Genomic DNA, 26,473 nt, shown 5'->3' with positions numbered 1-26,473 from the left:
TGGATGGTATATTCTATATATGTCAGTTAAGTCTAAATTGTTGATTGTATTATTGAGATCTATGGTTTCTTTATTTAATTTTTGTTTGGAAGATCTGTCCAGTGGTGAGAGCAGTGTGTTAAAATCACCTAGTGTTATTGTGTTGTGGTCTATTTGATTTCTGGAATTGAGAAGGATTTGTTTGATGTACATGGATGAGCCAATGTTTGGGGCATAGATATTTATGATTGTTATGTCTTGCTGATTTATGCTTCCCTTAAGCAGTATGAAATGTCCTTTATCCCTTCTGACTAGTTTTGGCTTGAAGTCACATTATCTGAAATGAGGATGGATACTCCAGCTTTTTTGCTGTGTCCATGTGCATGGTATGTTTTTTCCCATCCTTTCACCTTTAGTCTGTGGGTATCTCTTTCTATGAGATGAGTCTCTTGCAGGCAACATATTGTTGGATTTTTCTTTTTAATTCAATCTGCTAGTCTATGTCTTTTGATTGATGAGTTCAGGCCATTAACATTCAGGGTTATTATTGTGATATGATTTGTATTCCCAGTCATGACTCATTTTTGTTTTTTGACATGATTTGGTTTCTCCTTTATTTGGCTATTCCTTTAGGGTAGTTCTTCCCTTTGCTGATTTGCATCATTGTTTTTCATCTCTTCCTCATGGAATATTTTGCTGAGAATGTTCTGTAATGCTGGCTTTCTTTTTGTAAATTCTTTTAGCTTTTGTTTATCATGGAAGAATTTTACTTCACTGTCAAATCTGAAAGTAAGTTTCGCTGGATATAAGATTCTTGGTTGGCATCCATTTTCTTTCAGGGCTTGGTAAATGTTGTTCTAGGCCCTTCTAGCTTTTAGGGTCTGGATTAAAAAATCTGCTGATATCCTTATTGGTTTCCCCTGAATATAATTTGATTCTTTTCTCGCACAGCCTTTAAAATTCTGTCTTTATTTTGTATGTTAGGTATTTTCATAATAATGTGCCTTGGTGTGGATCTATTGTAATTTTGTGTATTTGGAGTCCTATAAGCCTCTTGAACTTGATTTTCCATTTCATTCTTCAGATTTGGGAAATTTTCTGATATTATTTCTTTGAATAGATTGTTCATTTCTTTGGTTTGTTTCTCTAAGCCTTCCTCAAGTCCAATAATTCTTAAATTTGGCCTTTTCATGATATCCCATAGTTCTTGGAGATTCTGTTCATGATTTCTTACCATCTTCTCTGTTTGGTCAACTTCGTTTTGAAGATTAAATATTTTCTCTTCAATATCTGAGGTTCTGTCTTCCAGGTGTTCTAGCCTATTGGTTGTGCTTTCTATGGAGTTCTTAATTTGGTTTATTGTTTCCTTCATTTCAAGGTTTTCTGTTTGATTTTTTTCAGTATCTCTAACTCTTTATTGAAATGATCTTTTGCTTCCTGTATTTGCTCTTTTAACTGTTGATTGGTGCGATCATTTAATGCCTGCATTTGCTCTTTCATCTCCTCCTTCAATGCCTGCATTTGCTCTTTCATCTCCTCATTTGCTTCCCTGATCATTTTAATTATGTACATTCTGAAATCCCTTTCTGACATTTCTTCTGCTGTGCTGTCATTGGGTTTTATTGATATAGCATCTAGGTTTGTTTGGGATATTTTCTTCCCTTGTTTTCTCATATTGGCTAGATATCAGTGGGACTCTGAGATATTGCAGATTTCCTCTATTGGCTTATAGTGTCCCTGTAGTTTTCCAGTATATTCCCTCTTAGCCTTCAGTAGCCTGAAGTCTTGGAGGAACTTGATAATGCAGTGCTTCTGAAGAAAGCTGCCCCTAGCCTGCTACTGGGTCCAGGGCTGGTGGTTGGCTCTGTGCGGAAAAGCTCTCACTGGGTGGTCCTGCTCTGAGAAGCTGACCTTTGGCCGGGCCTGCCGCCAGAGGGAGCCGGGCTGCTTGGGGAAGTCTCTCGCTACCCTGCCCTGCTCCAAGAAGCTGCCCACTGTCCTGGCCTGCCGCCTGGGCAGAGCTTCACCCAGTGGGGGAGACTCACCCAGCGGCTCTGTGTTGGTCAGTCTCTCTCAATACCTCCCATTCCTGAATCCTGAGTTCTGGAGCGACGGGAGATGCAGTCACCCTCTAGTCCGCCATCTTGGATCCCCTGCCCTGCAGTATTAGTCGGTTACTCTGGTGATCACATGACTGATATGAAGCTATGGCACAAAAGCACTGCCAGTGTCAATAAAAAGCCCAGAGGCAGACAGATCAAAGTTCAACACTTAAAGTGCAGTTTCTATTGTTTCTACACTGTCATAAAGTCAAAAAAAAAAAAAAGAAAAAAAGAAAAAAATCACTAAATCGAACCATCCTAAATGGGTGATTATCTGTATTTTGGAACTCTGAGTCTCACTGAACATTCACATTCAGAGGATCAAGCAGATAACTTGGTGAATCAACTAGAAAATTTTAGCCTTTTCACTCAGTAATAATGGCCACTGCACAACAGCTCATCATGAACTACTGAGACAGCCATCCATGTTTCTGGTGCAGTTTGCTTAAGCCAGAATGGTAGTAAGGACCTGTTCCTCCAAATATCACAGTTGTGTATCTGCTTGCTGATTGTTGCATTTGAAAGGTCAGGCACAGGCACAGAAGCAGGCTATCACTGTTTAGACTTCTGTGTGTTAGCTTTTTGTTGCTGTGACAAATACCTGAGGTAATCAACTTAAAAGAGACACTATTGAGTTTGGCTTATGGTTTCAGAAGTTTCAGTTCATGGTCCACTGACTCCATTTTATTTTTTTTATTTTAATTTTTACTTAAGGAAAGGCAGAATATTATGGCGTAAGGGTATGATAGAGGACAGCTGTCAGCTGGTGGTAGGAAGCAGAAAAAGGGAGAGAAAAAGAAGTTGGAGACAAAAAATACCTTTCTAGATCATGGCTCCAATGGCCTATTTATTCCAATTATGCCCTACCACGTACAGTTTCACCATCTCCCTCTTATTCATTCAACTATAAACAAATTAATTCACTGATGAGATCAGAGCCCTCATGATCCCCAAAGGCACAGGAGGTGTGTCCAACTAATAGAGGCCACTAAGTGAAGACAGAAAGGAAGGGACTGGGGTCTCAATAGCTCCTGAAAGGCAACTTCCCCACTGAACTAACATTCTCCCACTAGGCCCTACTTCCTAAATTTTCTGCCATCTACAACAGAACCATTAAATAACCAAACCTTCAATACAATGGACCTTTAGTAGACACTCCCAAACCACACCAAGTGTCAACTAAGAGTTTTATACTTGGCAAATGACCTTTATGATTTCTAAAAATACTTCACAAATGAAGGAGAAACAAAAACACATCCAGATAATTAGCAATTAAGATCATTTATTACCAGTAGAACTACTTAATAAGAAATGTTAATTACATTAAAATTCAGCAATTAAAATTGTAAAAAGGCCACTATATTGTAGTTATAGTTTGGATATGGGGTATCCTCAAAAAACTCATGTGTAAGATGTTACAAGAATGTTCAGAGTTCCAAGATGGCGAACTAGAGGGAGGCAGCATTCCTTGTCCCTCTGTGGCTCAGGATTCAGTCAAAGGAAGTATTATTTCTCTGAGAGACAACTGTTGCCGCCTACCTATACCCTGCTGTTTACCCCCATTCGTCTGCCGTGATTTCCCGCTGTATGCCAGCATATGGCCCGGCCTTTTGAGCACACATTGCTCACTGACTACCACCTATCATCTGCATTTTGCCCATTTGCTCACCTTTTGCCTGCCCATTACCAGCGTTTCATCTACCCATTGCCCTACATCCGCTGGGGTCCAGCCCCAGCAGTGGTCGGGGGTCCTAGGTGGATGGAGGCGTTGGTGCGGTGGAGAAATAGCACGCAGAGACACCAAGTGTTCTGAGGCTGAATCTGAATCTTTACTGTTCACAGAATCTTTTGTATATTTTTTCTTTGGTATTGATTACATCATTTCATGGTTAATATAAGGTTAATATAAGTAAAAAATCTTCAAGCATATAATTAATGATCTTATTCAAGAACCATGTTCTTATTTACTATGATAACTTTTTACTATAAAGAATCATTTTTTCAAATTAAACTGTGCTTGAAAAAGTTAATTTCAGAAGAGGAAATAATTTTTATTATTATTGAAAATGTAAATTTTATAATATATTTTATTAAAAATAAAAATGCAAAAATCTCAGCAAATTTTATAATATAACAACCTAAAGGGATATGTCTATTTTATATAATACTTTTTTACTCGGTTATTCTTATATTTGAAAATGAAAAACAAAGTGAAAATCTCACTCCATCTTTTATATAAAATACGACATACTTAATTCCATTATAGGTGTTCAATATGGGCATCATCAAGTATTGCTAAAATGTCTGAAATACACTGGTACCAAAATCAATAAAAATAACCAGATGGAATATAGAAATGATAGTCATAAACATTTGAGTTGTTCTTTGGAGAACACAAGTGCTCTGGTGAGTACTTTCTGTCCTGATGAGACTGTAGGTCTGCTGGTAATACAGTTTCTGCTTTGATATTTAATTATAACTATAATATCATTTCTCATATGTATCTTTCTATGATTATAAGAAACTAGATATATGAGGGGCCTTTTATCTATAGCATGACTCTGATTACATTCCTGCTTGTTGCCACAGAAACCCAGATCATGGTCATACATTTCTGTAAAAATAGGAAATACAAAGGCACTAAGACTTTTAGCTCCACTATTTAACTCTGGTTTTGTTTGGATACAAAGTCAGACCTTCACTTGATCTGAGGGCCTTATTTGTATCACATTTCAGATAGTACATCCTGATTCTTATTTTACTCCATAAAATGGGTGTCTTGGCAGTTTGTGCATCAGCAAATTGAGCTGAGCAAACGTGTTTCACAAATGTGTTGAATTTTCTTTTAAATATGTATGCTGGGCATATTCTTGTAAATCTAATGGCCATATCATCTATTGTAAAAATTATGGTGACTCTGTTTCTGATCTATTAACTGTATAATTATTCAAAGCTATCCGCTTAGCAGGTGTTTTTTTTTTTTTTTCCAAAAACTCTTATTGAAAATACCTTCAAATAGATTAAATTCATTTTTATTCCCCGTGGCAATAGTATGTTATGTAGGTCACAGTAACTGAATAACCTTTTCTGATTCATTTTAATGTACTTCACATATGCAAAAAAAAAAAAAGAAGAAAGAAAAAAAAAAGAAACATGTTCTTACTGTATGATAGCTTCAATAATAATAATAAAAAAAAAACCCAGTTCCCAGAGGGCACCATGCTTAGTTTAGTTTTAATTTCTCTGAAAGAATACGTCATTAAGTTTCTATAGAAATTACCCTTTCCAAGAACTCTAATGTTAGTTATTAACAGTGGAAAGTTTTTGTTATTACTAACAGAAAATAGAGGAATCAGCTTATAGTTAATATTCATTCTATTTCATGTACTCAATGGCAGACGAAAACTCTATTTTGATCTTTAAAGAACTAGACATAGGAAGAATACAAATTGTACTTATGATTAACCTATTTATTTTTATTAAGTGAGAAAAATGTCCTTAAACTTAATGATAAACACTAAGAAAGCAATGAAGACAAACACCACATCTAAGCTCAGAGGAATACATTCTCAGAAGAATACATTGCCCTAAGTAAATGTATGATTACACAAATGGTATGCCTCTACTTCATGTACAACCAGAGAAACAAGCTGTAGCCCATTTGTTTACAATGAATCAAAATAAATAAATAAATAAAATAAACAATTAAAAAAAAGAATAAAAAGTTAGACAAATGGCCTAACATTATATCTCAAAGCCCTAGAAAAAGAACAAATCAACACCAAAAGCAGAAGACAGGAAGTAATTAAAATATGAGCTGAAATCAATGAAATTGAAATAAAAGAAACAATTGAAAAATTGACAAAACAAAAAATTGGTTTTTTGAAAAAAATAAAATTGACAAACCCTTAGCTACACTAATGAAGAGAAAGTGAGAGAAAACTCAAATTACTAAAATTCATGATGAAAAAGGAAATATCATGATGGACACTACTGAAATAGAGAATATTATTAGAAACTATTTTGAAAATTTATACTCGAATAAAATAGAAAATCTCAAAGACATTGACAAATTTCTAGGGACATATGATCTACCTAAACTGAAGGAGGAGCACATATATAATTTAAACAGATCAATTTCAAGCAATGAAATAGAAGACACTATCAAAAGCCTACCAACCAAGAAAAGCCCAGGATTCTCAGCTGACTTTACAAGACCTTCAAAGAAGAATTAACAGCAATACTCCTCAAATTATTGCATGAAACAGAAAAGGAGGGAACCCTTCCCAATTTATTCTATGAGGCTAGTATCATCCTGATCCCAAAAGTAGACAAAGACACATCAAGGAAAGAAAAATTCAGTCCAATATCCCTGATGAACATAGATGCAAAAATTCTCAATACAGTTCTGGCCAATCACACACAAAAACATATTAAAAAGAGTGTGCCACAATCAAGTGGGTTTCATTCCAGGGATGCAAGGTTGGTTCAACATATATCACATCAATAGACTTAAAAACCAGAATGATATGATTATCTTAATAGATGCAGAGAGAGTATTTGGCCAAATACAGGACCCCTTCCTGTTCAAAACACAAGAAAAACAAGATAAAGTAGGAATATACTTTGACATTGGAAAAGCTATCTATGCTAATCCCAAGGACAACATCATTCTAAAAGGAGAAAAATTGAAAGCATTCCCTCTAAAAACTGGGACAAGACAGGAATGCCCTCTTTCACCAGTTCTATTCAACATAGTCCTTGAAACTCTAGCCAGAGCAATCAGACAAAAGAAATTAAAGGGATATGAATAGGAAAAGAAGATCTCAAACTATCACTATTTGCTGATGACATGATTCTATATTTAGAAGATCCAAAATATTCAACCAGGAAACTTCTAGAACTAATAAGTGAATTCAGCAAAGTAGCAGGATATAAAATCAATACCCACAAATCAAATACATTTCTATACATAAATGATGAATTCACTGCAAGAGAAATTAGGAAAATTACCCCATTTGCAATAGCCTCAAAAAAAAAAAAACTTGTTAATCAATCTAACAAAAGAGGTGAAAGACCTCTACAATGAGAACTACAGAACACTAAAGAAAGGAATTGAAGAAGACCTTGGAAGATGGAAAAAATCTCCCATACTCTTGGAAAGGCAAAATTAATATTGTCAAAATGGCCATACTACCAAAAGTGTTATACAAGTTTAATGAAATCCGATTAAAATCCCAATGATATACCTCATAGAAATAGAGAAAGCAATAATGAAATTCATTTGGAAAAACAAGAGACACAGAATAGCCAAAGCAATCCTTTGCAAGAAAAGTGAAGCAAGAGGAATCACAATACCAGTCATTAAACTGTATGACAGAGCAATAGTAGCAAAAATAGCATGCCATTGGCACCAAAATAGACACATAGGCCAATAGTAAAGAACAGAAGACACAGATACAAACCCACATAAATACAGTTATCTCACACTAGGCAAAGACACCAAAAACATACAGTGGAGAAAAGATAAACTATTCAACAAATGGTACAGGGAAAACTGGAAATCCATATGTAGCAAATGATAATAAACCTCTATCTCTCACCTTGCAAAAAAATCAACTCAAAGTGTATCAAAGACTTAGGCACTAAAACAGAGACTCTGCCCCTAATAAAAGAAAAAGTAGGCCCAAATCTCAATCATGTTGACTTAGGAACCAACTTCCTTAACAAGACTCATAAAATGGAAGAAATAAAATTAAGAATCAATAAATGGAATGGATTCAAATTGAAAAGTTTCTTCTCAGCAAAGGAAACAATCAATAATGTGAAGAGAGAGCCTACAGAATGGGACAAAATCTTTACCACATGCACCTCAGACAGAGCACTAATCTCCTAGATATGTAAAGAACTCAAAAATCTTAACACCAAAAAACCAAATAACCCAATCAATAAATGGGCTAAAGAACCACACAGACACTTCACAGATTAAGAAATACAATCAATCAACAAACATGAAAAAATGTTAAACATCTTTAGTAATTAGAGAAATGAAAATCAAAACTGCTCTAAGATTACATCTCGCCATGTTAGAATGACAAGTATCAAAAATACAAACAACCATAAATGTTGGCAAGCATGTGGGGGAAAAGGTACACTCATACATTGCTGGTGGAACTGTAAATTGGTGGCAACCACTCTGGAAAGCAGTATGGAGATTCCTTAGAAAACTTGGAAAGGAACCACCATTTGACCCAGCTATCCCACTCCTAGGTTTATACCCAAAGGACTTAAAATCAGCATACTACAGAGATACAGCCACATCAATGTTTATAACCGCTCAATTCACAATAGCTAAGCTATGGAACCAACCTAGCTGCCCTTTAACAGATGAATGGATAAAGAAAATGTGGTACATATACACAATGGATTATTACCCTTAAAGTAGAATGAAATTATGGCATTTGCAGGTAAATGGATGGAACTACAGAATATCATGCTAAGTGAAATAAGTCAATCCCCCAAAAAACAAAGAATGTTTTCTCTGATAAGTGGATGCTGATCCATAGTGGGGGAAAGGGGGTAGGAGAGAATGAAGGAACTTTGGATGGTTCACAGAGGGTCACAGGGAGGGGAGGGGCTGTGGGAATGGGAAGAACAGTAGAATGAGACAGACATTATTATCCTTTATACATGTATGATTACATGACTGTTGTGATTGCACCATGTTCAGCCAGAGGAATGAAAATTTGAACTCTATTTGTGTACAATGTGTCAAAATGCATTTATAACTAATTAGAACAAGTATAACTAATTAGAACAAAATTAAAAATTAAAAAAAAAACAGAAAAAGAGGGAAAAAAGACATTAAAAAGCAGGTGGAAGAAATTTGTTTGCTCTAAAGTATTAAATGTACACAAGTCATGTAATTAAATTACAAATCATTTTCAATGTAAATGCCTCAATTATTTATCAGGTTTTTGCGACTTACTTTTGAAATTCTATCTTAAAATAAGAAAGTCAGATGAATCACAGTATTGTACATCATCCTAGTTCATTAGACCATTCTATTTTGGGAGGGGTTAGAGAGATAAGAAAGCAATTAAAAGTAAAAATAATGAGAAATGGTAAATATTTTAGGGAGGTAAATATTTATAGCTGCTTACATAAAAAGTAAAAATAAATGTGAATACTTATTTTACTTAGATTTCACTAAGAAGAACTTTTTTAAAGTGTATGATTTGCTTTTTGTTGAAGGGCACAGAATTTAAGAATATATATAGATAGATAGATATATGAACATTCTTGTTAAAGCATTTGGAATTAAGATACTTAGCATTTCAGAGACTAACTATAGGTTAGTGTTAACAATATGTTCAGATGTTCATCAAGTCCTGAAGGGATTTCCTACATTGATGTCAATGTATTTCTGTGGAGAAATTAAGTCCTAAAAGCATGCAAACCACTTGAAACTAATTAAAGAATAACTGTGAGAGAAAAATGTTCAGAGGTGAAAAGATTAGATCATGAGAGCTATAATCTAATCACTGGATTAATCCACCTAAATGGGTTAACTGGGTGGCAACTGTAGACAAGTAGGATGTGACTAAAGAAAGGAGGTCACTGGGGTAAAGCACAGGTAGAGTTCCTCCTCCCTGCCAATTTGTATGCTACAAAGGATTTCTAAGTTCTTTTAACTATTCCAGGGCCTGTAATGGGAAGGGAGATGATTGAGATAAATTGACTTCAGTCACATCTACATCATTTATGAAGACAAATTATGAATTTTCTCACTTTGAGCAAGCCACACATCTTTAATCTGTTTCTCACCTCTACTACAATGTGAAGAAGGGGCAATAGCCTAGGCCCTGCAGTTTCATGGACCCAGGAATGAATGCTACTTTTGCTTGTATACAACATGGGGGGAATGAGTTTTCTTGACTATGAAAGGAGATAATAATTAAAGAATAAGTATTAATATTAAGTAGATGATGCACGTAATGAATTTCACATTTAGAGACTGAAGTATTGTTCATTTCCTTGTATTCTCACATTTGCTCCCTCTGCTTTTCCTGGCAGTCTTGAGTCCAAGTCAGTGCCTTAACATTTCCAGGCGCTGATAACACTGATAAGATCTTTAAATTGCTACCCAAAATACTGAAAGACACTGGTCCTGCTCAGAGCCAAAAATTCTTTCTTCCTTCATATAAACTCCATACTGACTTCCTTGGTGCAGTACAGCCAGGCAGAAAATCACTTTTCTCTTGCTATCCATTACAAGTACAGGCAAGTGCACTCTATGTTCCCCTAATGAATGCTCTGGCTGGTAACCCTGGAGTTGAGTGCTTCCTTCTTTGGAAATCCTACTGTATTATACAGTGTTCTTGAGAAGAAGAGAATCAACAAGAACTATGATTATAAAAAGGGGATTTATATTTATTAATCACCTATATGTCTTCTTCTGTAAAGTGTCTGTCCAGTTCCTTGGTCCATTTATTGATTGGGTTCTTTGTACTTTTGGTGTAAAGTTTTGTAAGTTCTTTATAAATTTTGGAGATTAGTTTTCTATCTGAAGTGCATGTGGAAAAGATTTTCTCCCACTCTGTAGGCTCTCTTTTCACATTATTGATTGTATCCTTTGCTGAGAATAAGCTTTTTTGAGTCCATCCCACTTATTGATTCTTGCTTTCATTTCTTCTGCTTTGGGAGTCTTGTTAAGGAAGTCTGATTTTAAGCAAACATGACAAAGATTTGGGCCTACTATTTCTTCTATTTGGTGCAGAGTTTCTGGTCTAATTCCTAAGTCCTTGATCAATTTTGAGTTGAGTTTTGTGCAGTGAGAGATAGTAACTAGAGAAATGCAAATTAAAACAACTCTAAAGATTTCATCTTATTCCAATTAGATTGGCTATTATCAAGAACACAAACAATAGTAAATGTTGGCGTAGATGTGGGGGAAAAAGGCACACTTTTACATTGCTGGTGGAGTTGCAAATTGGTGCAGCCACTCTGGAAAGCAGCGTGGAGAATCCTCAGAAAACTTGAAATGGACCCATCTTTTGACCAGTTATCCCACTCCTCGGTGTATACCCAAAGGTGTCCCGACCCGCGGGACATCAACGCAGGACAGTGAACCTAAGAGAGAAGGAATGAAAGGACAAGAGACGCAGGGAGTGACAGCAAGACAGGAATTCTGATCAAGCTGCAAATTTTTATTGTTCTCACGGGTATTTATGCTGAGGGAATGAGGGGTATGATGAGACACAGGCTGGTTGGCTGTGTTTTTCTTGTGGGCTCCTGATAAGGTGCAAGTTCGTGCCGGCGGGAAGGTGAAATCCTGGAAGAGAAGTGGGGGCAGGCCGTAGGCAGAACTATCAGCCAGGAGTGGGGAGGGGCGCGCTCCGGGAATCCGTCAGCCGTCAGCTGCAGGGTGCCTGAGTCAGTTGCAGGGTGTTTGCAGGGGAGGCAACCGCAAAATGCTCCCTGGGCTGCTGCTTATCTTAAAGGTCAGAAAGTTCTCAGAATGAGAACTTCTTCTCGGTCCCTGACACAAAGGACTTAAAATTAACATATCACAGTAATGCAGCCACATCAATGTTAATAGCAGCTCAATTCACAATAGCTAGATTGTGGAACCAAACTAGATGCCCTTCAATAGATGAATGGATAAAGAAACTGTGGTATATATATACACAATGGAATATTATTCAACCATAAAGAAGAATAATATTAAGGCATTTGCAGATAAATGGATGGAACTGGAGAATATCATGCTAAATGAAATAAGCCAATCCCCAAAAACCAAAAGCTGAATGTTTTCCCAGATAAGTGAATGATGATATATAATGGGAGTGCGGCGGGGGAGAGAAGAATGGAAGAACTTTAGATTACATAGAGAAAAATGAGAGGGAGGTGGGGTATGAAAATGGTGGAATTAGACAGACAACATTACCCTATGTATACGTATGATTACATGAATGGTATGAATCTACATTGTGTACAACCATAGAAATGAAATGATGTACCCCATCTGTGTATGATGAATCAAATGCAGTCTGTAAAAAATAAAAATAAAAAATAACTAAAAAAAGAAAAAAAAAAACAACAAAATAAACTTTCTTCTGAATATTATTTCTTAAAGTTAAAAAAAAAAAGTGGGGAATTTATTAGATTGGCTTACACAACCAGAAGCTGGATAGTCCACAATGGAGTAGAGGCTGGAGAGCTGGAAGAACCAGTAGCTCCACAGTCCAACAGGCAGAAGCCCCAGAACAAGAAGGATCAACAGTGCTACCCTAGTCCAAGACCAAGGCTAATGGAAACCACCTGGAGAATCACTGGCAGAGCCCACTCTGGAAGAGTGAAGAAGTGAGTATCTGATATCCTCAGATGATTGAAGCAGCAATCAATAACCAGATCAAGAAGTTCAGCTTGCATCTGCATCTGCTTCCTTGTTCTTCCAGCTTTTATTCCATCCAAGCCACCATCCTATTGAGTGGTGCTGCCCACCTTTAGGGAGGGTCTCCACTTTAGTTCACTATCCCATATTTCAGTCATTCCTAGACACGCCCTCATTGACACACCCAGAAGCCTCTTAATCTTAAGCACCTCTTAATCCAATCAAGTTGACAATTCAAATTGACCATTACACCCACCAATCCCATCTCAGGATAGTTTGAGGCAGTCCCTTGTGAGTATTCCCCTGCTGCCAGTTTTTTACGGTATTTTCAGCTTTAGGTTGTATGGGTAGAAACACCTTATTAAAGTTCAATTTTTGAGAAATATTCACAACTGTAAAGAATGTGAGTCTGTTTATCCAGATCCCAGTCTTCAGTGATGAAGGAAAAAGTTCAATCTAAACATTATTTACCTCAGACTGCAATACATTTGAATCTCTGAAAATAGGCCAAGAGAAACAGTGATAGAGAAAACAAAAATTTCTGAAAAAAGGCAGAGAAATCACTTCAGTAAACATAACTTGCCATTTAAATAAGTCCCTTAAACTTTCGAACTAAAAATCATGAATATGAAAAGAGAAAATAGTTTGCTTAACCCAGAACAATGACTCCTAGTTATAATATCCACTACCCTCAAGCAAGGCAACACAGTGTCTGTGTAATATTATTCGAAGACATTCATGCTTGAGATGGGAGAGGATTCTTTATGACTAAAAATAAAAGCTTCAAGAGAGCCAAGTTTTTTCTTGTTGAAAAACTTGGGAAAGATACATTTTCATACCCCACCTCCCTCTCATTTTTCTCTATGTATCACACAACCTCCTTCAGGGGCATGCCCCCAGTGGCTATATGTGGAAGTGGGAAACATGTGGAAGTGGGAAATCTCTAAGGCTGAGCTCTGGTGGGTGGAGGGGAAGTTAAGGAAACGGTTGTTGCTTTGCTGTAAAGGAACACAAAATGCCACATGGAAGATATTTCTAGAGAAATCATGCATCCTATACTGTGAGCCTCCCCTTCAAGCTTCTCTAGAAATCTTTGGTAGCATGTGTTTATGTGCACATGCTGCTGATGCTCTGGAATGAATCAATTTGTTATGGGAAATCAGATTGCTGTTGAGTCCTGCTTTGAGGATATCACAGGGTCAAAGTAAAAACTTCTCACAGGAATAGTCAAGAACCAATTTCAGTCAATATTTTGTCATAGGATCAAGAAGATACAAATATAAGCCCTGTGTGAAGAGCAGATCACTCCTTGATCGAGAAAGAAAAAATAATCTCCTAGACTTAAAAACAAATGTAAAGTGATACTTTTTTCCCTTTGAATAGTATACTTAAGCAATTTTGCTGACAGACTTTTGAAAGCAAAAGTTATTTAACATTCCTGCTAATAGAACCCTAGAAGACCTAGGAAAGACTTTTATGATACCTCTATTTCATACATCTGTGGAGTTAAAAGCTTGAGAATTTCCTTTCAAGAAAAAGAATGAAGGAGATAATTCTAGAGAAACAGTAATAAGACAGGAAGACAAGGAATTTTTGTCAGAGGAATATGGGGTAAGGTTATTTGGAAAAGGAGGTTGGGTTAGCTTTCTATTTCTATAACAAAATACTTGAGACAATTAACCTTAAAAGAGGAAAGGTTTATTTTGACTTGTGGTCTTAGAGGTTTCAGATTATGGTTGGGTGGACTTCTTTGCTTTAAGTCTTCTGTTAAGGCAAATCATCGTGACTGGGTGCTTGTGGTGGAGCAAAGTTTCTCGCCTCATGGTGGCCACGAGGTAAAAGAGAGAGAGCATGAGATCTTCATCACACAACCTCCTTCAGGGGCATGCCCCCAGTGGCTAACTTCTTCCCACTGGACCTACATCTTAATGTTCACCCATTATACCACAGGATGGGGACTAAGCTTTTAGCACTGGGTCCTTCAGAGATATTTAAGATTCAAACTATAGCAGAGGTTATTTGGAAACTACTTGACCTTCTTCTGACTGCAAAACCACTTCCAAACTCTTCTCACAGCTTTTTTTTCTTTTCATATTTAAAAAAAAATCTACTTGAAGCTAGATTATGAGTGATAAGACATAAATTCAGTTCCCACTACTTAGAAAACCCTCTTCTACTTGCTCTACGCCCTCAAACTTCCTCTCAAATTGTTCTGTGGCTAATATTCACTTGTTACGCTCATTTTAAATTCATGTCAGGCATTTCTTCTTCAGATAAACCTTCCATTCTAAGCACTTTGATTGAAGGAAACTGTCAGTTTTGTTTCCCAGAAACCAAGAGTAGCAAGGATATAAATCACTCATGGAATAATTCAAAATACCATTCTGTTCCAGGATAAACATGGTCCTGGGGAGTAAGAACCAGCTGACACAGGCAGAGGGTGCTTTGTGACTGAAGAAAGAGACAAATCTGGGACTGCTGAAAGTGCAATTTATTGTGGACTTATGGACAGAAGCATGTCTGGACATGGGGCAAGATACGTATATTCCTGCATCTCAAGCCAGATGGAAGGAATTTATATGCTAAGCTAAACATAGGTAAGCCTGGCTAACCAGGATGTATCTGACCTTTCTCAAATGTTATTAACAGATTCAAATGTCAGTTAAGAAACATTCCTGGCATTAGTTTCCAGGACACCAGGCTTTGCTGACTGTCTTAATGACTTTGTTTGCTTAATAGGGCCTGGGATAGGTGCCAGAGTCAACTGGAGGGCAAAATGCTTATTATAACCACTGTGGCTACAGTCATGTCAAGCTGGATTGCTATGCCTTTTACTAACACATTTTTTTTTTTTTTTTTTTTTTTTTTTTTTGCGGTACTGGGGATCGAACTCAGGGCCTTGTACTTGCAAGGCAAGCACTCTACCAGCTGAGCTATCTCCCCAGCCCTGCTATGCCTTTTAAAAATGGATTCTTTTTTATGTCACAGAAAGGAATAACATTAGAATATAAATGCCAAGAAAATTCCTCTTCTAATTAGTAAATGGAGATTATGGACATTTTCTTTGTGTAATCAAGTCCTCACCATCTCATTTGGATGGTAAGTAGCGATCACAGCTGCAAGTTGTTCTTTGCAGGTTGTCTGGCTCATATTTCGTTTCTTTGAAAATCACTATGAGGCTTCTCATAAACTTTATCTCTGACGGACAAAACTGAGCTCTAGAGACCTCTGGTGGGAAAAGGCAAATAAGGCAATGAGAAGACTGTCCGCATGTTGTGCCCTGGAAACTGTGAAGAGCGTTGTCTGTTTCTGCTGCCCTCTGCACCACCTTTCAGGGTCCTCTCCACCTCCCGGTCCATACCGGAAAACCTTGAGGCTTCTGACCTGATCTGTTGTCCTCTGCCAGGTTTGTCCTTTCTAACAATATCACACATATCATATTTTTCTCTATCACTTATTCCACCCAAACTCACTAGTCCTGTGTTCTTTTTCCTAAAAGCTACTCTAGAAGGAATAGAACAATCAAGGTTTTTAGGCTAATTTAAATTCTAACTAAATCAACCTAAAAGAAGCATCTAGAAAAGTTAAGGATTCCTCTGGGTTAAAGACACACAAGCTTTAATCATAATTGCACCTTAACAATTAAAATTATCAGCCATTTCTATGCTCCTTTTATAGCAAAGAGCAAACATTTTCAAAAGCATTGCCTATCATATTCCCCTTTTCACTTACTCTCCTTCCATTGTGTGTGTGTCGGGGGGTGGGTACTGGCACTTTACTGTTGAACTATATTTGTGGGCTGTTTTAAGACAGGATTTTGCTAAATTGCTGAGGCTGGCCTCCAACTTGTGATCCTCCTGCCTCAGTCTCCAAAGTTACCAAGATTACTGGTGTGCACTATTGAACCAGCTTCCTTCCATTCTTTGTTGAACAGACCTGGGTAATTGTTTATTTTCTTTCTACCACTTCTTCAGAATTGCACCTGTCAAAGTCACCAGTGATCTCCACTTAGTCAAAATAAGAATCAGAATGCCTCCTACCTCAGCCTCTTTCTGGCCTCTGCCTCCCTCGCTGAGAGGCAGCAAGCCTCACTCCCACTTCCAGATGAAGGTTGGGAGGAGGTAGCAAGAAGTCTGCACTCCAGGAAGGAAAATGGGTCACAGTTGGGGAAAGAATTCACAGCTCAACGCTCAGGAAACCCCACCTGCAGGTGAGGAGCAGGCACTGGATTGAGATGAGGCCATTTCCTCCTCTATTCACACCCTGGTCTAAAGGTCCAGTTGTCAGTGCACTGAGATGGGTAGGGACGAGTGGACAGAAACACGTGGGAGGGCTCAGAGCTTGCTGTGCTTTTGCTGCAGGGAGATAGAGCACTGAGTTCCCGGAGCGGGGGATGTGTGTGGAAGGGTCGGGGGTGAGGGGAGAAAAACAACTACAACTTCTGCACCACTTCCTCCAGCTTAAACCAAAGGTTTCTTCCGTTGACTGTTTTGCAGAAACCTCTACTTTCACATCGTGAAACAGAAATAAACGTGATGAAGGTATTAATATCTTGGTGGTACTGGGGGGACCGTTTTCGTATCTACCACAATCTAAAGTAAACTTCTGCTGGACCTAATATTCCTGTGTGCACAATACCCTTAAATCCATCGAGCTGCAAGTTTGATCTGCAGTCAGCTGTAAAGATGATACCATTACTTCAAAACTAAATTACAGCGGAGAAGATAATTTTCAAGATAAAAAATAGGTAATATAAAATCTACCCCTATAATAATAGAAAACTATTTTTAAGAAAACGCAGGGTTCTGCCTCTTGGGTGGATTGAGGTGGTGCTCCCTCCACCCAGGAGAAGGATCGCCTTCTGTAATTCAACATAGGATGGTGCCCTATTTGCCAAAAGTACCCTCCCAACACGCACACAGGCACCCAGGGGTGCTTTTTCTCATTTGTACAAAGGACACCAGAGGGCTAGCAGAGAGCTTCTCCCCACCTCTCAGAGTTCACGGAAGCAGGGATCCAATTCTCTTCAGTCATATCTGGCAAGACGCCTGCAAACCATAGGCCCCAGAGGTTTACTTGAAGAGGATGCCTAAATGACAGACTTTAAACTGTGGAAGGGTCATGGGGCTGGTTGGTTATATAAAGCTCAACTTTTCAAGCCTGGAAGGCCTCTTCTGACTTTGCTGAGAAAGGAAGTGAGTTTGCCAAGAGCATCCAGTGCACAGGCCTGAGGATTATGATGCAGGGCACAGGCTGCCTGGTGGGAATCCTCAGCTCTCTTTGACCCTAGGATGCTATTCAACTTCTTTGTATTACATTTTTGTCTTCTATAAAATGAGCCAAATAAATAACTGTAGCTATCATCTACAGTTTTGTTTTGCTCTCATGCTTGTCCAAAGGGCTGAAATCACCCAGGAGTCAGAGTTTGTGCTCCAGTGAAGGACTACCTCAGAGTCCCGTGGGAAAGGAGGTCACCAGTCACCTTAGACTACTTGCACCTCAAAGGCTAGACAACTGGATTGATAAAAATCCATTTGCTTCTTAGATAAAAAAAAAAAAAACATCCAATTTACAGATGATTACAAATCTAAGCAAAAACCCTCAACTGAAATTACAAGAGCATATATACTGAGAACTGGAATTACTCATTTTAAACAAAAAAATCTCACTATGGGAATGAAGCATCAGGGGCACAGAGCAATGGAGAGTTACATTATTAGACCATGCAGTGGCTGATCTTCTGGAATCTACTCCAGATGGATTAGAGATACTGGTACAACTCTATCTGTGCCAAATTTGTAGATACAACCAATACCTCAGAGCTAAAACTTAAAGATTTGAAACCTCCTCCTTCTGACAAAAACAAAACAAAACAAAACAAAACAAAATCCCAAAATTTAAGAACCATCTGCATCCACCAAGAGAGTCAACACTGCTCCTAATCCTGTGAAATACTGTGTAGAGGTAGAAGGTTATCATGCTGCTTCCTCCAAAGCAATCTCTGTCTCTTTTATGTGGAATAATTAACTTTGGTCCACAATCTCATTTTAAAAAAAACAGTGATGACATCTGTCAGAAACTTGTACACATTTCCACTCCTCCAATAACTAAAAATGGCCTCTTCTCAATTGTGCTAAATCTGGACACTGAAAATTTTCAGTTCCTCATTAGTGTACCTGGGTTCTGTTTCTTCTCCTTTTATTGTAGGGGAAAGGTCACAGTCTTACAACCTGTGGTGCTCCTTGTGAGTCACCCAGTGACTGCCAAGCCTCCTGTCAGTACAGAGGAAGGGCAGAGTAGTTCTGTCAATAAACTAAGAGACATCCCAAAACTCAGGAAAATAGCTCCTCTTATAATGAACAGTAATAGCAACCACTGCACCCTGCTGCTTGACCACCATTTATCCAAACTTCTTTTACATTCCCAAGGTCCAGCCCAGAACAGATGTGATAGTTTTCTGCCTGCAGTCCACTCTGGAGAGGTTGCTGCCAAACTGAGTACAGTTACTCTTCCTTGAAATATAGTATCTCTGAACCGATGATCAAGATTAATATCCTTTGATGCACAGGGCGGCTATTAAATGTTGACTCTCCACTTCCCTAACCAACTACACACACACACACACACACACACACACACACACACTGAATTAAAATATAAGAATTGGTGCTAGGTCTTTTAATACCTAAAGAGTAATTATCACTATTGGTAATTAATAGTCATCCTGCTTTAGAACTTCATGAAAAGGTATAATTGACTTTCTTTTCCTTAAATGAGAAATAATCACCTGTTGTTGATTTCATTTGCTGCTTTATTGATCACCTTGCATGTTCTACAACAGTGACTTCAACAAAAGGATAAAGAAAGATTTTAGTTGTAAGGTTCATTAATAGCTAAGTGAGCATACATCCAATGTTTGCTAACTCATTCCCATTCCTTAAGTACAAATGCTTATAAGTATGTTAAAGATTATTTTATGGTGAAATAAGGATCTGGAAAACCACAGATGCAAAATGACGGGTTTAGTTTAACTCTGTTTCAATGATGAATTATTTAGTGTGGAAGATTTATTTTATATTTTATTACCAAATTAATGTCTAATTAATGGAAGTTTTAGAGTTCTTTAAAATATTATTAGTTTGTAATATTTGATCTTTATAACTTTAGAACTTGAATTGCATAAGGAGAATTTCAAATTAGTATTTTCTGTATTTGACTTTCTTTTTGATAAATTCTATGTCAAAAGGTCTTAAAAGAAATGTCTGAAAATTACTCTATTACAATAATTATTTCACAGTTGATATGTAGAAAAGAATAAGGGTTATTTTTTATCCATCTGAAAAAATTAAAAGACTATTTGGGGTTTCAGAAATTCTGATTTTGATTCTAGTAAAATGATAAAGTAAAATCATTTTGTAGGTATACAATGAATACCAGCTCTTCCTGGCAAATGTCACAAACCTAGATATTATAAAGAACAAAGAGAATAAATGTTTTGCAAATTAAATTTTTTAATATTAGTATCTGGTCCTACATAATAATGTCATTTTATCACTTCATTAGAATGAAAACCAAATTTTTTGCAGCATATTTACAGACATACATTAAAGGTAGAACTGTTAAGAAAAACAATTCTTGGCTAGGGTTGTGACTCAATAGTGGAGCGCCTGCCTAGCATGTGGAAGGCCCTGGGTTCGATCCTCAGTACTATATGAAAATAAATAAATAAAATAAGGGTATTGTGTCCATCTACAAGTAAATATATTTTTTTAAAAAAGAAAGAAAAACAATCTTAATTGGTTGGTTTATAATCACTCTGGCATCTCGTTCATGCCTTGGGGATTGCATTGATTACCTAATGTCAGAGCTTTGGTCAAACAAGCAGGCTGGGAAGTTAAATGTAGTACATATACACAATGGAATATTACTCAGCCTTAAAGAAGAATATAACTATGGTATTTGCATGTAAGTGGCTGGAACTAGAGAATATCATGCTAAGTGAAATAAGTCACTCCCCCCAAAAAACAAATGTTTTCTCTGATAAGTGGTTTTATCTGATAAGGGGAGTAGGTAGGGAAGAATGAAGGAACTTTGAATTATACAGAGGGGAGTGAGGGGAGGGGTGGAGCAGTGGGGATGGGAAGGACTGTAGAATGAGACAGACATTATTACCACATTATTACCCTATATACATGTATGATTACACAACTGGTGTGACTCAGCACCATGTACTGCCAGAGGAATGAGAAGTTGTGCTCCATTTGTGTACAATGTGTAAAAGTACATTCTACTGTCATTTATAACCAATTAGAAAAACAGCAACAACAACAAAGAATGGAAAATATGAAATGAGCATCCCCCTTAGGCTAATGGGGAAACTGAGTCTTTGCCAATGAGCCCTTTCTGCCTTAAAGAGTGACAGAACTGGGATCTGATCCCAAGGCTCTGAGGCCGGTGGGTTCTACATGACAAGGGGGGAAAAACTCTGTGCCTTGGTTTGAACTTGTTGGATCTGCACTTCCAAGAAGCTTTGGCTCCTGGTGCCTGGAGAGGAGCCATGTCCTGCACACAGATAGGCTGGTTCTGGTTCATGGAGAGTTGGGGGTTCAGGATGGCCTATCTCCACCCAGTACCAGTGCAGGAAGTCTTGATGGTTCTCAGTGAGGGAAGAAAAACCACAGTTTGTTTTTTTTTGACAAAACATTACTGTTTGTAAAACCATGCTGTTGAGGCATGGGGTTCACAGTTTGAGGAGAGTAAGGAGTGAGGAGAAAATGCATGTATAACTGTGCAGGTGAAAATTTCCACTCACAATAGGAGACTTCTTTATACCAAGAAAGCAATGGCTTGTGTAAATGCCTGTCACGTGGCCTGCAGGTTCTGCATGAAGGTGCTGTTCTCAGCCATGGCAAATTTGAGCTTCTGTACAGAGGCTGTTAGGTGTTTCAGCTTGGTTTCCTTGATCCTAAGTCAGAGCACCATGGCAAGTTAAAAGGTATGATGGTGATGTGAGGGCCCACAATGACTCCTGTGACCAAAATCAAGTAACTCAATGCACTTTTCATCTTCCCAAAATTAAAGGCTTCCAACAAAAGGGGAAGTTGTCCCATTAATAGCTTTATATCTTCAATACTCAGTCTTCCCTGAGGTCTCCCATGTCTGGAGTCTGTCTCAGGATGGAATGAACTTCCAGGCATGAACAATGAACACTCAGACTTTTAAGTTCCCTTTCTGAGGGACATAGCAAATATAAATACAAGTAACATGAAACCCAGCTCCCATTCATTCGTAGGGCCAAAATAGGGAAGACAAAGCTTCAGTTTCAAAACAGCACAGCACTGGCCTGTTCCCACTGAGGCCATTTCCCAGGGTTCAGTTCAGAAGTGTGGCCACTGGTCCTGGGCCCACATCCCATGTGTCACCTTTAGCAGTAAAGCTCTTTTGCTAAATGCATGATGCTTTGGGCCAGGTATGGTGGCTTCTGCCTGGAGTCATAGTTACTCAGGAGACTGAGGTAGAAGGATGGCAAGTTCAAGGACAGCCTGGGCAAAGCAGCAAGGCCTGGTAAAACACATCAAAGTGGTGGGGCAGCTTTTTGTGGTAGAGCACCTCTGGATGAAAATCCCACTACCTCAGTAAACAAAATGAAGCAGAAGAGAGAGAAACTGCACTGATGCTTTGGGAAAACACACAAGCAAGAGTGAGAAAGTGGTAATAAAGAATTCATTCTTTATGAGTTTAAACTCATCAGAAAAGGCAAACCACTCTACACGGGTCAGCACTGAGTACACACCACACTAGGGCTGGGGAACAAAGTAACAAATGCTAAAAGTGAACAGATGCTGCCTGCGAACACAAGTCCCCATTTGACACAAATACTCTAACAATGATATTATTTTGAATGTTTCAGAGTTGACTTTCTTTTTAAATAAAGATCCAAATCTCGCGCTGGAAACAAGGTGAATCCCACTCATACCTATGTCCTCACTCACTCGTGCATCAGTCATGACAATCAGACCCTCATCAGAGGCGACTGCTTCAGCCAGAGGAGCCCTTGCCATTCAATGGTCAAATCTAACCTGAGGAAAAAGAGCTCTCAGACAGCAAGGAATCCCAGCCTCTGTTACTACATACTGCGCCATGTACAACTTCAACTGCCAGTCTTCATCAGTCTCCATCTGCCAAGATTTCTCTTGAGTTAACACAGCAGCCACCATTTCCATGCAGTCCATAAGAGGTCTTGGTGTTAATGTTTTTCAGACCAAGTCTGATACACTTTCTTGGGTACAAAGCACAGTTATTACCCCTTTCCCAAACTAACAACAACAACAACAACAACAACAACGAGAACAAAAAGTACCTTCCACTGTATGAAGAAAGAATATTCCCGTCTTCACCCATCAGTCATCACAACCTAGGTGTATCCTGGGAGTTGCTGAATTTTGCTCCAATAATGCAATCTTAGTGTGGATATAACTGGGAGTTCACTTTAATTCAGGGGATGTTTTTTCAATGTTTTTAGTATTTTTAAGTGACAGAAATGCCTTTGCTAAAGATGAAATTCTTCCTCCACTGCAAGACACTTAACACACCTAAGTCATGGGGACTCTGGTGCATTCAGCAGAGCACATTCCTCCTGACCTCAGCTCTCAGGATCAGCGTCACCTGCTGAGGTGCCCCAAGCTGCCTTAGCATTAGAGCCCAGGTTCGTTTTCTAGCAAGTTCGTTAGTGTGCTGACACATAATTAGAATAGGGAGTGTTCTCTCTTTGTGATGATCAGATTTGTACAACTGGGAGTCAAACAAAATAAACATTTGCTGAAGAAGAAAACAAGACTGATTGTCTGAGGTGATCACACTCAAGTCAACAGCATAATGTTGCCACATGAATAGGCAAATGCCTCAATGGTTATCTTCAAATCTCATTTTCTTCTACCTCCGGTATATTCACCCTAAAACAGCTTGTGACAAAAAACAAAGTTCATAAACAAGAATTTTGGTACTTTCCTATATTAAAGAGGTAAATGGACAAAAAATAGAGAATAGGAGGAAAAGGAAGTACCAGACCAATTCTCAGTGCTAAATGAAGAAAACCAGAGCTACAGCAAGCAGAGTTCATAGAACATCATCCAGAAAAAGAAAATACCTGAGGTAAATGTAACTTACTCTTCAAAATAACCAATTAAGTTCACTATTTTTGGAGAGCTGAGACCATTAATGTCAGTAATAAATTAGACTTTAACAAACTAGGTAGATGAGGCCTAATTTATTTGAATTATTATTTGAATTATTTGAATAATTATTAGAATTGTTATGATTATCATAACTTAGAGCTGGGAATCAAACCCAGGGCCTCACTTACACTAGGCACGTGCTCCCCCACTAAGCTACATTCACAATCATTTTATTTTATTTGAGACGGTGCTTCCCTAAATAGTGAGGATGGCCTCAAACTGGCAATTCTCTTGCCTCACCCTTCTGAGTAGCTGGGATTACTGGCTAGAGTCACTGAGTCCCACTTGCATGAGGCTATTTAATCTATAAGAAGAAAGAAATAAAAGACTATAGCCACAGAGAAAATATAAGGCTAAGCAAAAATGAATTCTTTTTCTTTGGTGCTAGCAATAGCTCATGTGCATAAGAACTTAGTGATATGCTTTTTTGACTGAAAATATCAGAAATAAATGGACTTACAGCAACTTTTCACAGAGAAAATAAAACAAATGACAACAAACATATATACCACACATGATGAACCTGTAAGTCACAAAACAGTCAGATCTCTTCCTGACCAACTTCTAAAAATACTGCTTTAGAGATATTTTGTTTAAAAAACAAAGTTGTATTTTCAAAAATCTTGGCAATTTGGTTCGGCAAAGAATTTTAGTGTAAATTTCAGGACCTAAAAAGTAATTTGTTGGCATAGGAAGTAGAACAGCAGAATACCTGGAATCCATTGGGGCCGCTTCCTTGGGCTGTCCCTAACCTCTCCTATGTGTGCTCTGATCCTGTGGGATGCAGCAGGGTCTGTAGCAGCTAGTCTAGGCAGTCCTGGAACCTTCACCCAAGCCCAGGTCCAAAAATACTACCCAGGAGGCCCAGTAATAGAGTCCCACTGCTGAAGTGACAAAGGGCCCGATGCTTGTCACCTACCCAAATCAGGCTGCTTCCTGAAACCTCTGGCTCCCCCAGAGGGTGCAGACACTGCTATTCCCATGGACATAGCCCTGGAGTGGAAGTCCTGGAGCTGCATGCTTTGGAGTCAGTGATCTTCTGGGACATAGCCATGCACTTGTCAGGGGAAGAGTGGAAACTCTGACCTGGACCACAGCATACTCTACTGGCACCTGATGCTGGACAACTTCAGAAGTGTGGCTGCTTTGGTTTTTGAAGCCCCAATCCGGACCTCATCTCTCACCTGCAGCAGTGGAATGAGCCCTGAATTGGAGAGACCAGAGTTTGGGAAAGCAGGGAGGGAACTGCCACCCAGATCCTCTGGAATCTGAGGTGGAGCAGCTGTGTAAATCTGACACAATCTTGGAGGTTCCTGTAAGGATCTTGTGGAGCCCCAGGTTGGGGAGGGTGTGGTGTCTCAGATTGGAAGGAAGCTTATCCCAAGAAGGGGACAAGAAAGCCTGTTGAGAAGAGATGCTGTGATTGACTGGCCTAGGCTCACGAGACAGTCCACCTATGGAGAAGATCCCAGAGCAAGGCAGGCTCAGGAAGAGCTTCCTCCAGATTGATGCAAATACGTGGCTTCTCAGAGTTACTTTAGGGAGAAAAATGGACAAGCCCATGGCTCTCAAGGGCCAGGTGTGTGATAAGTCCTGCAGACAATGGCCCAGCCCCAGGAAGAAACATAAAGCCTCTCATGAGGCTAAGGATCATAAAATTATCCATGGCATAGTATGGGAAGTGGCTAAGTTGCCTTAGTCAACTGGTCAATTACCAAACAGTGCACACAGGGACCAGGTCCTTTGAGTGCTTCAAACGAGGACAGACTTCCTGGTAGTGTTCCAGCCTCCTGTGCCACCAGAGTAATCATGTGGTGAGAAGCTCACCAGCTCTAAGCTGGGTGGTTGGACACATCACGGCAAAGTCCACACAACCCTGTACCTACATGTGCAGTGACTGGGCAAAGGCCTTCAAGAAGAAGTCCACCCTTCTCCAGCACCAGCTGGTGCACACTGGGACAGCCATTCTTTTGTGATGATGATTCAAGCCTTTCTTGGCTGGCAGATTCACAGCAGAGAGAAGCTCCAAACCTATGCCCACTGAGGAAAGCTTTGGGGTAGCCCAAGGGATCCAGCATCCACCAGACACTGCATGTGAGAAAGAGGTTCAGTGCATAAACTGTGGGAAGGCTTCTACCACCTTGGCTTCTTTTTGTGGCATCAAAGAAAGAAGTCAAGAGTCACCTGGGCCTGTTGGGCCAGTTGGATAGTTGCTGGATAGTTGGGTCTTGAGGAGTAGCTGCACAGGCAGATGCTCTTGAGTCTGGAAGGAAGCCTTCTTGGTCCTCCAAGCAGTCATTCGGAGCTCCCCTTAATCCCATAAGTCATTCAACCAGGTGAACTGCCAGCTGGAGAAAGGGAGCTGAGTACAACAGCAGAGCCTGCAGTGGCTGCTCTCTAGGTATCCAGACCTCAGGGATGTGCAGAGGGCATGTTCAAAGAGCACGTTCAGCTACCATGTGTCCAAGATTGTCTCAGCCCAGGAATTTGAATTCGCTCCCCGACCCAGTGTCATTGCTGTGCCCTTTTACTCTCTTTCTTTCCTGGCTGCTTCTTCCCTCTTCTTACCCACGTGTCTTTCTTCCATCTGTCCTGTACAAGGCAACTTTGAGCTTTGCAGAGAAGCAAAGCCTCTTCTGGGACCTTAGGAATGAACTTCTGTGTGGATTTGCAAACATAATATGGAGTATAGAGAGACCTGATTTTCAGGGCAAGATGTGGTTAGAACACTGTATTTGGGAATCTATCTGTGTGGGTGACAA

At 38.9% G+C, this 26,473-nt stretch overlaps 1 protein-coding gene across 9 annotated transcripts in view; it reads left to right on the top strand.

The window, feature by feature from the left end:
- The window catches only part of LOC124982295 (C-type lectin domain family 2 member D11-like), a 68,120-nt gene that overhangs the window by 24,393 nt on the left and 17,254 nt on the right, over nt 1-26,473 (top strand). Inside the window, exons 7-10 of one of the 9 annotated variants that reach the window (XR_007108241.1) lie at nt 14,871-15,074; nt 15,614-15,883; nt 16,452-16,687; nt 16,974-20,042. The exons of 3 other annotated variants lie outside the window; for them this stretch is intronic. Coding sequence is in view for 1 of the 6 variants with exons in the window: in XM_047548680.1 (XP_047404636.1) it covers nt 14,871-14,894 (24 nt within the window). In the remaining 5 variants the exon portion in view is untranslated. Of the gene's footprint in view, nt 1-14,870; nt 15,307-15,465; nt 15,884-16,451; nt 16,688-16,973; nt 20,043-26,473 lie in introns of those variants that run through there. 5 more of the 9 variants (XR_007108242.1, XR_007108240.1, XR_007108239.1 and 2 more) reach the window with 5 other exon arrangements.

Source organism: Sciurus carolinensis, chromosome 4, assembly GCF_902686445.1.
Source record: "Sciurus carolinensis chromosome 4, mSciCar1.2, whole genome shotgun sequence".
NCBI classification, from domain to species: Eukaryota; Metazoa; Chordata; class Mammalia; order Rodentia; family Sciuridae; genus Sciurus; species Sciurus carolinensis.
Note: the sequence above shows the minus strand (reverse complement) of the source record. Positions and strands in the feature narration are given on the sequence as shown.